At 39.8% G+C, this 16,067-nt stretch overlaps 1 protein-coding gene across 4 annotated transcripts in view; it reads left to right on the forward strand.

Moving 5' to 3' along the window:
• The window catches only part of SNX30 (sorting nexin family member 30), a 111,963-nt gene that overhangs the window by 53,775 nt on the left and 42,121 nt on the right, over positions 1-16,067 (forward strand). For all 4 annotated transcript variants that reach the window (XM_057498931.1, XM_036915631.2, XM_036915632.2 and 1 more), the window contains one exon: positions 7,916-8,026. In XM_057498931.1, the coding sequence (XP_057354914.1) occupies positions 7,916-8,026 (111 nt within the window). The remainder of the gene's footprint in view (positions 1-7,915; positions 8,027-16,067) is intronic.

Raw genomic sequence — 16,067 nt, forward strand, 5'->3', positions numbered from 1 at the left:
GTCTTCTGATATTACTGCCCTGTCCTTGCTGCACCTAGTTCACATTTGAAAATTTGTCTCTCTGTGTGTGCACATGCGTTCACACAGTCTTCCCCCATCACTATTGCCAGGGGGTGCCTCCAACTTCCCAGGCATGGGGCTAGGTACTTAGATGCATATTATATCCTCAGAGGTCCTAGGTTGATATACAGGTACCCATGAATTATTTCCATTTATCTTTTCTTCCCTAGTTTTTACTCTGTAGTCAGTGAAATTGCAAAACCTGTTTTTCTTGAATTTGTGCTCCAAACAGCTGGATGACAAGGTGACACAGCAATGCTTGCCTGCCTTAATTTCCCCCACCCCTCCTCGATTCCTCTGTCCTGCATTTACCTCTCCTAATGCTAGTACTGCAGGGCCTCCGTTAATTGATTCACAAGCTAAGGCACATGCTGCATCTCACCACCATTTCCTAGGACCCTTCTCTTTCCTCTTCCCTGTGGCTGTTTGGCTTCCTGTAGGTCAGAAAATGTCTTAGGATAAACTTGTCCAAGTTCCAATTCTATGTTTTCATTTGGTTATGATGCAAACATCGCATGGTGAACTTGCAGAATTTAGTTTTATTTCTCATTGCCAGTTCTACTTACGATCTCAAGCCAGTGTCCTCCTTTTCCTGTTTCATATAGTAATGCCAGATTTAGTATCTTGGTGTTGCACTGGGAACCTTCTTTCTGAATGTTGCATTAAAGGATGTCTACATATTCCTACATATCTACTTGCCCTTGGTGTGTGGGAATGAAAGAGACAGGCACACAGGGCCTCAAGCACCTGATCTTGTCCTGGGGCCCCCACCTCTGCTGTGACTCTTAAGTGAAGTTAATGGTCAGACCACAAGGTTGTACAACAACTCAGTTTATAACTTTGAGCTTTGGCTCCACAGTCCTAATTCAGACTCCTGATGACCAAAACTGGGCAAAGTACAAAGCTGCTTTTGACTGAGCTAAAATGAGGCTAGGGCTGAGAGCCAGCGTAGGCAAAGTTGTGGGTGTCTTATCCCTTCAGTGGTAGCGAGCCAGCCTAGACCTTCTTAGGGCAGGCAGATCCTGGCTCTTTTCTCTGCAGGCTCCTAGAAAGTAACATTATAATAATAGCTAGTTATTGAGCACTTAGCATGTGCTGTCCTTTTTTGCAATAGAAACCCCTTAAATTTTATTTTATGTAAGTAATGTGCTCACTGTAGAGAAATTAGAAAACTCAGGCAAGCTAAAACAATAAAAGAGCACCTATAAGATCACTAGCCAGAAATAATCATTTACAATGATCTGAACTATTTGTCTCTATCCATTTACAAAAATGAATTGCATGCTGCCAGTTCACTGAATACGCTGTGAACAACTTCCTATGCTAGTAGTTGCCAGTAAGCACACTTTTATGCTGTCCTTTCTAAGACTCCAATAGTGTGCCTCTGAATGGGTGAGCTGTCATCTATTTCATGCTACAAGCTTAAATATATCATCAGTTAATCCACACACTCAGTGAAGTGAGTACTGATATTTTTATCTTATCTTTTATTCATTTATTTATATTTATTTTGGAGATGAGGAAAGTGAGACACAGATATTTTTTTAAATTGCTCAAAGGCATACAGTTAATATGTGATGGAGCTAGAGCTTGAATCAGGATCTGCCTGTGCTGTGCTTTTCACAGACACGATTTTCAAGAGGAATGGCTTCCCTCCACCCCTTTCTCTCACCCAACCCTGTGGCCAGGCTACCACCACGGCCTGGCTATTGAAACTGATGAGCATGTGGAATAAACTAGAGGTTGGAGAACTGGAGAGGAGCCTTCAGTTCCCTTTAGAAGCCGCCCATCTCTCGTCGTTTACTCATCACCAGTTGGTCATCACCAAGTCTTACGCCCCAACTAGTTACTCTTTTCAAATGCCTCTGCGATCAACAGAGGCTAATGCTGCCCAGAAGTCAAATTATATGTAAGGATTACAAAGTGAACGTTTGATTTAATGACAAGAAGTTTATTGATGACTATGGTGAGACTTTCATTGGTGTGGTGGTGCAGACCCTGGTTTGCAGGGGGCTAGGGTGAGCGAGAAGAAAGAAGACACCATGAGTGTTGGTTGGTTGGCAGTGAAAGTGAGTACAGAGAAGGAGCAGTGGAGGACGTGGGTTTGAGGGGACAAGCTCTTTTTTTTTGGGACTTCAGAGCTAAGTGGCCGTGTTGATAGAGAAGGAGACATCTGGCTGATGGTTGGAGAGGAAACAGATGGGAACCATTGAGAAGGTGGAAGCAGGAGAGTCTCCTGGACAGAGTGGAGGGAGGGCCTTCCGTGGGGGACACGTGCTTTTCCATTGTTTCTGGAGGAGGAAGGGAAGTGTTTTGTTTTTGTGGCAGGAAGTTGAGGTGTTCTTTGCCTCTAACTGCAGTTTTCTCGATGAATAGATGATGAGGTCTTCTGAGAGTAAAAGGGAGGTTTGAAGTAGAGCTTAGAAGTTTTCAAAACTCCTACAGGCCTTACATCAACTGCTATGGAAAATGAGGGAGAGAGTTGGCTAAGGAGGTATACAAAGACGGCTTGGCAGTGTTAAGGGTCCAGTTGTGGAATTTATTGCGTTGCTTAGTATTTGCCTGATAAAGCAAGGAGTGGGTAGTTGCATCTTTGTAGAGTTGTGTGAATGGGCCATGGGGAAGGGACATTTAGGATATTAACAAGTGAGAGGTTGAAGTGATGGGTCACGGAATTGATGCTGAATAAAGAAAGAAGTAAAGACAAGAGTGGACAGAAGGTCAAGGAACTGTGGGTCCCAAGAGTCTGAAAAAGCAGGGGTATTGGGAAATGGAAGAGTCTGAAATACAGGAGGTGCTGGTTAGGCAGATGCCTGAATTTCTGCCTGATGAAAAAGTCTGGAGAGACTAGGAAGTGGAAAGAGACATTTTTGGCTGAGAGATGGGTGTTGCACGTGGGGACCACCTGGATCTTGAGGGCACCGAGATTGTGGAAGGGCTTTGGAAAGGAAGCCTGAGAGCTGGGTGCTAGAATCTTAGGGGAATCTGGAGACATGACAGCTGTGGCAAGGGCTAGCGATATGTCATGATGGCATGAGTCTCGAAAGGGTTTTCACAGGGCCACGGAGGAGGGGTGGTAGGGAGCAGTGTGGAATGAGGACACTCAACAGCTACTCTTGGTCTTAGAAGGTGGGGTGAGGTTTGTAGGTGTGAGTGAATGAGCAGCTTTCCCCATGCAGGGAGGCTGTATTCCCAGGGGAGAGCAGCTATCAGAACTGGAATAGGTTGAAGAACTACAGGAATTTATTGGTTTGGTTATGGAATGGGTGTTCCAGAGAGCTTGGTGGAAAGCTCTGAGAACGGAAGCCCAGAGGAGCCTGAGCAGAGGCCAGAAGCTGTCTCGACATCATAGTCAGGTGTTCTTTTAGGGCAGGCGGGTTTGGAAGCTGAGTAGGACCCGCTGGCTAATATCTGACAGGGGAAGAGGTCCTTTTGTGGGAATGGAGTCACTCAGACTTCTTAGAATCCAGCTGTGGCCTCAACAGATGGCCTATCTCTCTAGAATGAATGGGTTGTAAATTCTAGATTGAATGGAACTTCTCTGGAATAGCTCCAGTCCACAGTCGGGCACATCCACTCCTGGAGAATCAGAGGAGCCCTTTGGTGGCTGGTGAGCTCCAACAGACAGGGTGCTCTTCTGGGTGATTGATTACCCTGTGGTTCTGTGCTAGGTCTTCCAAAGTTTGAACTTACCAAAAAAAAAAAAAAAAAAAGGCAGGGATGCCTAGAGATGAGCAAGGCGATACTCATTTGGAACAATGATGAAAAAGTGAATGTTCTTTATTATCACACTTGTGCTCCGTTACCTATTTGTAGATCTGACTTGAAGTGTGTTCTTGACCTTGTTATCTTTTGCTAGGACTCATTTGGAACAATGATGAAAAAGTGAATGTTCTTTATTATCACATTTGTGCTCCGTTACCTATTTGTAGATCTGACTTGAAGTGTGTTCTTGACCTTGTTATCTTTTGCTGGGCACTCTAGCTTGTGGAACATGGTTTGGAAGGACACAGAACAAAACAGTCTATCGCTGTCTCTGATTATGGAATTGTGGATGTGCACTTTTCTTTCTTTTTTGTTTTATTTACCACAGATACTAGAAAATAGAAGTAAACACTTTTTACTTTTATTTTCCTTTCAAAGTTAGGTCCTGCATTTCACAGAGGAAAAATTTACAACAAACTCAAGGTTGAGTTTTATTGGCTTGCTTATTTTATGAGGACTGTGAGGCTTATAACTGTCAGGTTTCTCTCCAGAAATTCACAGAATCGTCTGTGGCCCAGTTTAAGCCAGTGTGCAGAAGTCCATGGTGAGTGTTTTGCTAACCATGTGGCTCTACATTTTCTGTTCTTGTTTTTCCTTAATTTTTCTCACCTACTTCTAATTTTATGTCATTTGATCATATCTTATGTATCAGTGTATCTTTTCTAGAACAAGTTGTAGTAAAAATAAGTAAAATGAATATTGGATCAGAGAGTATGAGTATCCTTCTGTTTCATGATGAACCTTGTTGCTTTCCAAAGCATCACATTTTTACTGCTTTATTAAATCCCTTATGTCCTTAAAGGTGCTTTTTAAAAATGTGCAATACTTTTATGTGACTGTAAGAAGTATTGTGTGAGGATGGTAGAAAATTTGGAAATAAGGATGAGTGGCAGGAGGACAGTTGTCATTATCAGTTCTAGATTTTTCTTCCAACCTTTTATACCCAAATTTTTAATACTAATGAAGTCATAATGTATGTACAATTAATTTTGTACCCTGTTTTCTCTTAAAACCACACTGAAGCATTTTTGTCATTAAAAATATCTTACAGACCTGGTTACTGATAACTGTAGGATAAGTATACTATGATTTCCTTAATAATTTTTTATTGTTGGACATTTAGGTTGCTTTGATTTCTTTGCTATTTTAAATAATATTGCAGTGAACATCATCATACAGATATCTCTGTCACAGTTTAAACTTTCTAATGGTAGAGCCTAGAAGTAGAATGACATTAAAGACATAAATATAAAACCATGAATAAGAGGAAGACTACATGAATGTTTTTAAAAGCTTGCAGTGGGAGCAGACTTCTTATCGATGACAGCAAAAGTAGTGAAAAATGGATGGATTAAAAAATTCTGTGTCAGAAAACCCTTTGGAAATTACAATAGATAAATGGTTATAAAGTACTTTTTACAAATGAAAAAGACTCAACTCACATTTTTAAAAACACCCCTCACAAAAGAAGAAAAAATCTACTGCCAACAAATATTTGAAAGGAGTTCAAGTCTAATAGTCATTAAAGAAACACAATTCAAAAAAAAGGATTATATATATATATATATATATATATATATATCATTTTTTTCAGTTATAAGTGCATCAAAGATAAGCAGTGTTGATGAGAATATGTGGTAAGAATATAAATTGGTATATTTCTGGAAGCAATTTGTCAATTAAAAATACCTATTATATACATTTACCAGTAGCTCTATCTTTAGGAATTTAAGAGAATTATGAAAGAGGTGCCCCGTCACATTTACTGTAGTACTGTTTATTGATGGTATATCAATTTTTTAGGGATTTTTGTTGTTGTTGAGTTTAAATATGGTATATTCATTTGGTGAAATACTATATATATGTTAAAAATGATTATGTAGATCTGAAATTACTGAGATAGAAAGATGTCCAAGATGATACAGAGATACAAAAATAAAAAGATACAGAAAATGTAAGTAAATGAATATGTACAGAAAAAATATATATGAACCATAATATTAATTTCATTTTTCTCTATTTAGAAGGATTATGGCTGATCTTTTATTTTTTATTTACCTTTCGTGAAGTTTTAAAATAAGTAGAAGGGGAAAAAAATCAGCCAGTTTCCCAAGAATAAAGTTGGTTACAGCAGAAACAAAGCTTGAGTTTTATCGTACAGTTTTTTGTAGTTACCCAATATTGATTTCAAAGTTAGAGTAGAAATGTTGCATAAACTATAATCATCAAGTAGATTTTCAAAAGATGATAAAGAGGAGTGGTCGGTTGATATCGTATAATATTTAGGAAGGCAAAAAATAGAGACCTCCATTGTTGCCATTTACAATGCAGACGAGTTGCATTCATTTGTCACCTTTCAAAATCTACCTTTCACGGGTCAGTCATCAAGGGCAAGTCCTCAGATGGGGCCTGTTGGGGGTGCTTTGTGAGGTCTTGAAGAATGTCCCGTCCAGATCTCTCCTTCCTGAGGAGCCTCGTGGGTATCTCAGGAATCTGGTAGGCGTGCTGGGGCTGCTCAGGAGTAGGGTTCTTCCCGCCCTGCCTGGGGAGGAGAGTCCGGCCGCCCGCCCTCAGTATGTCCATCACCCCTGTGCCTGAAAATTCATAAGCAGCCAGTTGTTCTTTGGATTTAAGTATTCCTTTTTTTCTCTCCAATTCTAAAATACTAATCCTTTGTGGAGTCTTCTAATAAATCATAAATACCTAAGTTGAATAAATTTCCCCACATCTTCCCACCCCTATCCCCTATCAAAGGAAAGGTTACATTTCATGGACATAAGCTGGTGTGTGGGACTTTGAAAAGGGGAAAAGATGCAGTGAGTCGGGGGCGGGCCAGGGTGGAGTCCTTTAACTTAACAGTTTTGCCTAGACTGCATGAATATGGCTTTTGGGGAGGATGAAATCATAATTTTCAGTGCTAAAGCTCAAACTTTTTCTTTGATGGATCACTCTTGTATGTGTGTTCTTGAGGTTGTCTTGGTGTCTTGGTTTGAAACAGACTTTTGGCTTGAAAGAGTAAATTTAGAAAATGTAGCTTGAGCCGTTTTTATTTCGTATGTTCATTTCTGAGGACTATGACTGGCATATAGTTGACACCCTCATAGGGAAAAATGGTGTATCTGAAATACAATTTTATTTTAGGCAAATTAATGTGTAAAAATCTTGTTTGGGTAGTAATTAAATTTTTTTTTTTAGGGATTTTTAAAAAATTTTGTTATCATTAATCTACAATTACCTGAAGAACATTATATTTACTAGGGTTCCCCCTTCACCAAGTCCCCCCCACAAACCCCATTACAGTCACTGTCCATCAACATAATAAGATGTTGTAGAATCACTACTTGTTTTCAGAAATTAATCTTTTTAACATTGGTTTGTATTATCAGAGTGCTGTGATCACATTTCAGAAAACTTAAATTCAGGAAAGAGGGATGAGGTTAATATTTTTCTGCAATACAATGACATTTTGGTATTTTTTCCTTCTAGATTTGTTTATTATTTAAAATACAATATTTTGGTATTTTTTCCTTCTAGATTTGTTTATTATTTAAAATACAATATAACTTAAAGGTTATGGTTCTGCAGAATATGGCTGATTAGGCAAAACCTTTTCTGTTTTCATCTAATCTGGCTCCTAAATGAGCAAGTCATCTGTTAGCGCCACATTTTGTTTGTTCCCCCTCTGCCTTTGGCAGAACTTGTCAGCGCATTTAGCAGAAGGAGGAGACTTACTTTCATCAGATTCACCCATTCTGATTCAGTAGCAACATCCTCAGTGGAATTATTCTGCTAAAGGAAATTCTGAAAGTTAAGACTGGAGGAAATGAATCAAATATTTCTAAGTACAATTCTGAGAGGGAGTTGAGTTCCATTTCCTGAGGGTAGGAAAAAAAACACCTCAACATTCTCCTTCCAGATACTTTAACTGGGCCCTGTGTCAGGGAACCCTGCCATTTGGCTGGTGCATCTGATGGAAAGAAAGGGTGCTGTTGCCCACCTTGGTTATTCAAAGAGAGCTTTTTTCCTTCCCTTCTGCCAAGATATGCTACTATTCCTTATACTTACTTTGTTCCACTCTTCTTATTTGCAGAGTACTCGGGTGGAGTTTGACCTGCCAGAATATTCTGTCCGTCGAAGATACCAGGATTTTGACTGGTTGAGGAACAAACTGGAAGAATCCCAGCCCACTCATCTCATTCCCGTAGGTTCTAAGTCATTACAGTTTGGTCCCCACTTTCCCTGCACTCTCTTTCTGGAGGATGTTCACTCGTTTCTCATCCCTTAAATTACAGGCAAACTCTGTCTTATATTTTATACCAGATTCCTCAGAGGTATGCCAAACACACTTACAGATGCTGTATAATACACTTCACCTTTTGGGTTTTGGGTACAGATCTCCTGTACAGTCTGACAGTTTCCTGAGTAGGGTGGGGAAGATTTTTCCCTTTATTATGCAGTTAACTTTTTGAGGTATGGTGAGTCCTAATTCTCATTTGCTGCCTCCTTAAGGCCTGTCTGTTCCACCCTTTCTGGACACTATTCTTGCGTTCTGGGTAGCTGCCACCAGGCGAAGGATGATGCAGGGGACAGCTGACTGGGCTTTCTTCAGACACCAGTAATTCAGGGAGCAGGAATCTAGCGCGCAAGGCACTCAACCACAGGTTTTCATTTAAGAAATAAGCCGAAAAGCCACCTGCCTCTGTTTATTGAAGCAGCATCATATTTATCTATTACTTACGTCTGCACTTCTTAAAAACAGAGCCAGAGCAAGTAAAATTTAAAAGACTACTTAAATCAACATAGATATTGAGTACTTTCATGACTACTCTTTAAAAAAATAGTAACTATTTAGACTTCAGATGTGGGGGCTTTAGGGCAATTTGGGTGATAAAACTCTCCTGAGGGGCTTTATCTTTCAGTAAAAACCCGGGGTGAATAACTTCTTAGCACTGCCAATTTTCCTGCTTTCATTGAATCTTCCAAAGCTGCCTCTCCCTGTGGCTGGAAGAGGCTAAATATGCTGTGAACACTGGTGATTTTCTTGGTTTTCAAGGCGAAAGCAGCTCTGTTGCTACTGCTCTGGCGAAAATGATGAGACTCGCCTGGAACGCCATTCTTCTCCGGGAAAGAAACTATGGTTTTTAAACTGTTGGAACTATTTCTTAGAATAGAGTCTTAATTTGGCAAAATTGGCAGCTAGTGAATTTTTTAAAAAATGACTTTATTTTAGGACAGCGTTAGATTTCCAGAATTCTGTGAAGATAGCACAGAAAGTTCTCATGCCGTCCTCCCCGAGTTTTGCCTATTATCATTTTACATTAGTATGGCATGTTTGTCATGATTAATGAACCAGCAATGATACATTATTATTGACGAAAAGCCCTATATGCAGGTTTCCTCAGTTTTTCTGCCTAATTCCCTCTCTCGGCTCCAGGATTCCATCCAGGACACCGCTATGTTTAACTGTCATTCTCCTTCAGCTTCTTGGTTGTGACAGTTTCTCAGGCTTTCCTTGTTTTTGGTGACCTTGAGGGTTTTGAAGAATACTGGTCAAGCATTGAAGAATTTTCCTCAGTTGAGATTTGTCTGACAATTTTCCTCATGATTGCACTGGGGTAATGTGTTTTGGGGAGGAAAAGTGCCATTCTTGTCACATCAATGGTACATACCATCAAAAGTGTTTATCGCTGTTAATGTTAGCTTTGATCCCTGACTTGAGGTAGTGCTTGACAGGTTTCTTCACCGTACAGCTGCTCTCTTTTCTCTCCTTTTCCATAGTGTACTCTATGGAAGGAAGTTGCTCTTTACTGGTAGCGCACACTGTGCCTAAGGGGAATCAGGCTCCGCCTGCTGGCAACTAGTGTATTTGAAGTGTGGTACTTAAAGAGCAATGGTTAGACAGCGACACCTGCTGGTGAAATGTAGTAGCACTCCTGTATAGACCATGAAGCCCCAGCTGAAAGAAAACGGAAGCGTCTCCAGAATGCTCAGGAATGATCCTGAGTATATTTAAGTATGGTTTCCTATGAAGTGAGTAGAACGATACTTTAGGAGCAAGTAGAGACTAAAATTTATTCATTATTTCTTGGTGCATTTCTGGGGTGGACAGAGATTTAGTATAGGAGAGCATCTCTGACTTAAGTGTGAAAGTCAAACTGGAAATAGACTCTTTCCTCTATAGAAATTCATTTTACATAACTTTACTAGAAGGTGTCTCTTAAGCATCGTTTTGTGTTTTTTATTAGGCCTGGTGAGTACCCTTGGGGAGGTCAGGGGTTATAAGATAGACAAGTTTATTGTCAGATGGAGACCTAGTAAACATGCAGCGTAATTACTGTTTAAATCTTCATTTCAAAAACAACTTGAGATATAATTTATATACCAGTTTCTCCATATCTTCCTCACCACTGGTTATTAGCTGTCTTTTTTACTATAGCCATCCTAGTGGGTGTGAGTACCTAGTGGTATCTCACTGTGGTGTTGATTTGCATTTCCCTGGTAGCTAATGATGATGACCAATTTTTATGTGTTTGTTGGCCATTTGTCATCTTCCTTGGAGAAATAGCTATTTAGATCCTTCACCTATTTTTAAATTGGGTTGTCTTTTTGTTATTGAGTTTTAAATGTTATTTATATAATCTACATACAAGTTCCTTATCAGAAACATGATTTGCAACAATTTTCTCCCATTAGGGGGGTTGTCTCTTTACTTGTTTGACAGTGTGTTTTGCAGTCCAAAGGTTTTTCATTTTGATGGAGTCCATTTTATCTTTTTGGCTGCTTTTGCTTTTGCTGTCATCTAGGAAACTATTGTCTAATCCTAGGTTGTGAAAACTTATACCTATGTTTTCTTCTAAGATTTTCATAGCTTTAGGTCTTTCATCCATTTTGATTTCATTTTTGTACAGTAAGTTTTCATTTCATTAGTGAGGCCGAATATCTTGATGACTTTATTGGACATTGGCATTTCTTTTCTGAGTTACCTCTTCATTTTTCTAGTTTTCATTGGTTTTTAGAAGTTCCATATCTGCAATGGAAATTAACCCAGTTAGGAATATCTGTTTTTTCTCCAGTTGTCATTTGTCTTAGACTTGACTCCATAAAAAATAATACCCCTTCCCTCCCAGCCAAGTTAGTCATTCCTTTACAGTTTCTGGTTTGAAGTCTGTTTCTAACCTAAGATGTTAAAAATATATTTCTGCATTTTCTTCTATTGTTTTTATGTCTTCATTTTTTTATATTTAAATCTAGAATTTATTCTGATATGAGATGGGAAGAACTTTTTTCAATGGTGAGTTGTCACAGAACCACTTAGGAGTATCAATCACCTTTATCATTGTTTGTGTATTAGACTGTATCATGCATTGTATACCCTTTGGCTGTTTCTGAACTTTTTGGTTCATTTCCATTGGTGTCTCTAGTCTGGTGCCCTCCTACATCATTTGAATTATTGTAACTTCATAGAATGTTTCAGCATCTGGTTAGACAGGTCCCTCTCCATCCCCACCTCCCAGTATACTTTGTTTTCAGAGCTTTTGTAAGTTGTTTGCACATGTTATTTTTCAAGGTGAATTTTAGAATTTTCTGAATCAGTTGGAAAATTTGGAGGAATGGTGCTGAGTTCCTGGTTTTGTTTTGTTTTTGTTCTTGCTTTTGTTTGCCAACTTAAGTCAGCTTGGTTAAAAATGTGTGAGAATTCCTGAGCTTTCAAATTCTACTGTTTGTGTCAGGAATATGGAGATGCAGTTCCCACCCTGCCTGGGCTTCCCTGGACCCGGGGAAAGCTGTAGGTGAACAGCTAGCCAGACTGTGGTTCTGGGGAGGTACCCAAGTTCTTTCTTTTGCCTTTCCCCATTGGCTGTCTAGAGGCCTGCCCTTGTTTCTAGTCCCTGTGGCTCTGAACCGGCAGCTTCTGGGGCTCTCCTGGAGAAACCCAACCGCTAACTTCCTAGTCTGATCTTTCCCTTACCTGAGTAGAATCACGAGATGGGCCATATGGAGTGATTTTCCTCTCATCCAGTCTTTCCTGTTTCGAGTCTTTAACAAATTCTGGCCTATTAACAGTACCTTTGTATTTTCCAGGGCTGCAACAGATTATTTTCTTTTTATATGCTTTGTTCCTCTGTAATTTTAAAAGCGAAATAAATAAAAATGCCATCTTAAAACTAGAAGTGTGCTGGATGCATGTATTTGCTATCTCATGATGACAATTCACTTTATTGTCTAACAGTCACTAGAAAGTCTTCGTTGTGACAAGGTTTTATTTTTTAATTTATTTTTTGGCTCACACGTTGGTTTTAATACTGCTGCTTTTGCTGGGGCACAACTAGTTAGTTACACAGTAGGTAGTTACACAGAAGGTTATATAATTCAGTGGGCACAGATAAATTTGAGAAGTGAAGCAAATACATTAAAGTCTTTAGTGTATGATTTCACTTGGAAATTTAATGTTTGCTTCAATTTTTATGAAGGAAGGTTTGCTAGAAGGATGCATTTGTATTTATTATGCACCCAGCTTTGTTTTTTTCTAATGGTAAACTTAAAGGAATTAATAAGAAATTTGTAACACAACAGTTGTTTCTCTTAACATGAAAAAATAAGTAAAAACTCTAATTTCACTTTCTAGTTGGTTCCGCCTCTTTTTGTACTGTTAAGAAAGTATATACATGCTTTTAGTTTACCTACTAGTAGATCAGTTAATAGTAGTTGAACATTGGCTGAACTTTCAAATGCTTTGAATTAAACCAGGCTTGGTGGTGGTTCTTTATAGGGACAAGGCTTTTAATCTGGATATCTTTTCATTTATTTTTTTATTTTTGCTGAAGAGCAATATTACCTGCTCATTTGATTAGGATAGGAAAAATAGTTTTCTGTCAAGTAGTAGGTGTGTGCTAAACATTTGTTGAATTGCATAGAAGCAATTTAAATTGCTTTGTCCTTCCCCACTTGGAAATACAGCTTCCCAGTGACAACCTACAGGAAATATGTATGCTTTTGTTTCACAGATTATAACATATATTCTTATAAACTAATATAAAATACAATATAACTAATATAATACATGGTGAAAGTGCTTTACCAAAGCATCAAGGGCTATAAAACCATGAATGTTTTAGGATTAAACCTTGAAATATTTAATGAGTTGTTATAATGCTTTGCAAATAGGATTTTTTGGTAAGTTCTAATATACATATGCATGTATAGTTTCTAAAAAACTTTTTCATTATGGAAAATGTCAAATATACTAAAGTAGAGGGTTTCGGTGCAACGAGCTCTCATGCTTTCATCACCTACTTGTGATATTTATCAACTCATTGCCCATCTTGTTTCTTCTCCATCCCTACCCACTCCCTCACCTTATACCAGGTGTGTTTTGTTTTGTTTTGTTTTTAAGTGACTTAAAACAACAGAAATGTATTTCCTTAGAGTTCTGGAGGTCAAAATCTAAAGTCAGTCTCTGTGGATTAATATCAAGTTGTAGGTAGAGCTGTGTTCCTTTGAAGGCTCTCAGGGAGAATTTGTTCCTGGCCTTTTCCAGCTTCTAGAGGCTGCCTGCATTCCTTGGCTTCTGGCCCCTTTTTCCATCTTCAAAGCCAGCAGCATAGCATTTTCTGACATCTGCTTCTATCACGTCTTTTTTTAAAAATTGAGGTTAAAAATTCACGTGACATAAAATTCAGAAGTGTATGACTCAGTGGCTTTTAGTACATTCACACTATTTTACCATCACCTGCACTGTCTAATTCTGGAGCATTTTCATCACCCCCAAAAGGAACCCCGCACTCATGGAGCGATCTCTTCTCATTCTGCCTTCTCCCAACCTAGGTGTTGTAACAATGCTGCTTGAGCATTTGTTGTAGAAGTTTTAGTTGGAGCACCTGCTTTCAGTTATATTGGCTACACACCAAGGAATGGAACTGGCTGCGTCATATGGGAATTCTGTTTAATTTTTGAGGAGCTGCCAAACTTTTCCACGGCGGCTGTACCATTTACATTCCTACCAGCAACATATGAGGACTCCCAATTTCTCCACATATTTGCCAAGATTTATTTCCCTTTTTTTCTCTTTTATAGCTATCCTAGTGGCTGTGAAATGGTATCCCAGATGATTTTTAAAAACATTTTGGCTGAAAAAATACATGGAAGTTCCACCCTAGAGTCCACTCCCCTGTTGTTTTCTGTTCTCGGTGTTTACAAATTAATCAAAATAGCTGGCATTCATTCGACATCTGCCCTCTGTTTGGAGCTGTGCTGAGCTCTTTATGTGCATTTTCTTACTTACAGTTGATATAAGCACTTGATTTCACCAGCAGCCCAGATTCCTATCCATAAACAACCCAGAAGGTAATTGTAAAGGTGAGGCTGAGAATGGGTGTGTCCCCTTAAGGAGGCTTGAAATAGGAAGAAACAAATTTCTGAAGCCATGTACATTTGGGAATAAAAATGCTTCTTACAGAAGGAAATCCTGTGTGCAGAAGGATTCACTCCAGGATTCCTTTAAATAGTGAGCTTCCCTGACTTGTTAACATCAAGTTCAATGTACCGAATCTGAAGAATGGATAACTATTTTGGGGGGTCATCTGTTACGTGAAATGAGGCACACCTAACCACTTACTTGCTTATTAGGCCTTCCTCCCAAGTCCTTCTCAGTATAAGCAAATGAGAGTATGCTCAACAGGACCCATGAGATAAGATCAGGGAAATACCTGCTAGATTTGGTAATTAGAAGGTCGTGGATCATCTTTAAAAGAGCACTTCCTGTGTTGGGTTAGGGATAGGGCAGAGGAAGGTGGCACTGAAGGCAGTACCAAAGGTGGCTTTGCTTTGGGGTGAAGGAAGGTTGGGGGGCTGAGAAACCAATGGAAAGAGTGGAAGTTAAGATAGGTGATACTTTTCAAAAAGGTTGACTGGGACAGGAAGGAGAATGGAGAAGATGATGTAAGGTCAAGGGATAGTTGGATTTGTTTTTCAAGTAGAAAGAGAACCAGCCTTATTTTTGTAAACTCAGGTTCGCCAGATGAGGAGGAGATGTTGAAGATACAGGGAAGAGAAGGTATAACTAACTGATGGTCACAGGTGCGTGATAATGAACTCATGGGTCAAGGCCCCAGATGGAATAGCTTTGGGGAGGGGTGTGTTGTCCACGGGGGCCCAAGGAGTGGAGGTGAGGGTGGTCTCCAGTAGACGGGTTTCTGTAGATGAAGCAAAATGGTAGGGAATTCCCATGCGGTGCACTTCTGCCTGGTTATTGCTTCGGAGAGGTGGTGATCTGCTTAGCATGAGAGGTTGGGGTTGAGTGGAGGGTTTGAGAGAATGGCTGCCTAAGGGAAGGGGAGAACAGATCCAAATAAAGGAGTTAGCCTAAGGACAGGCAGACCCTGTTAAGATAGCCTCTCCGGTGCTTGTGCCTGGGCCAGAGCACTGGTCTGACCCCATCGCGCATTTCTTCTCCCCAAGCGTAGGTGCACTGGGCGTCTGACTTGGACATGTTATCCTCACGTGGCTCTGTAATTTTATTTCTGACTCTATTTCCCTTTCTTCCTTCATTTCCAAACTTTTCCACTGTGCCCTCCAGAACTCCTGACCCAGTAACAAGACAATCCCCAGTGCTTAGCCTTTCCTCTGAACTCTGCCATTACCTCAAGATTTACAACACTAGCTGTCCCTGATGATTAGCAGCCCCCTGAAGCTGCTGCCAGTCCCACAACTAAAAAAACCCAAACTTGTGTTATTTACTCTGTGGCAGGAACTGTTTGCAGCACATTCAAACTGATAGCTGATTTAATCCTCATAACAACCCTACAAGTTGGGTACTGTTGGTGTCAAATTTTACAGATGAAGAAACTGAGGTACCAAGAGATTACAGAACTAGACCAAATCAAACTGCTTAGCAGAGGTGAGAGATGGACCCAGGAGGTGTGGCTCCAGAGTCTTTACTTACTCTTGAGAACTGAAACACAGTGACCTTGCAGAGCTCTTTCAAGTCGAGTTTGTTGAATTCCTTCCTACCTCAGCTAATTCACTTCCAGGGGCACTGCTGTGGCTAGTTCCTAAATCTATGAAAGGTTTTGTGTCATAAATCTGGATTGCTTCTTGCCTTTCCCATTTCAGGTAACTTAGGAGCCCACTTTCTGGGTTGTCCAGGTCCTTATTTCCATTGTGTGTGTGCTTGAGGGTTTATAATTTAAAAGAAAAGCTCTTTCACTGCTATGTGGGGCTTAAGGAGGTTGCATACTTGAACG

Source organism: Manis pentadactyla, chromosome 3 (genome assembly GCF_030020395.1).
Source record: "Manis pentadactyla isolate mManPen7 chromosome 3, mManPen7.hap1, whole genome shotgun sequence".
NCBI classification, from domain to species: domain Eukaryota; kingdom Metazoa; phylum Chordata; class Mammalia; order Pholidota; family Manidae; genus Manis; species Manis pentadactyla.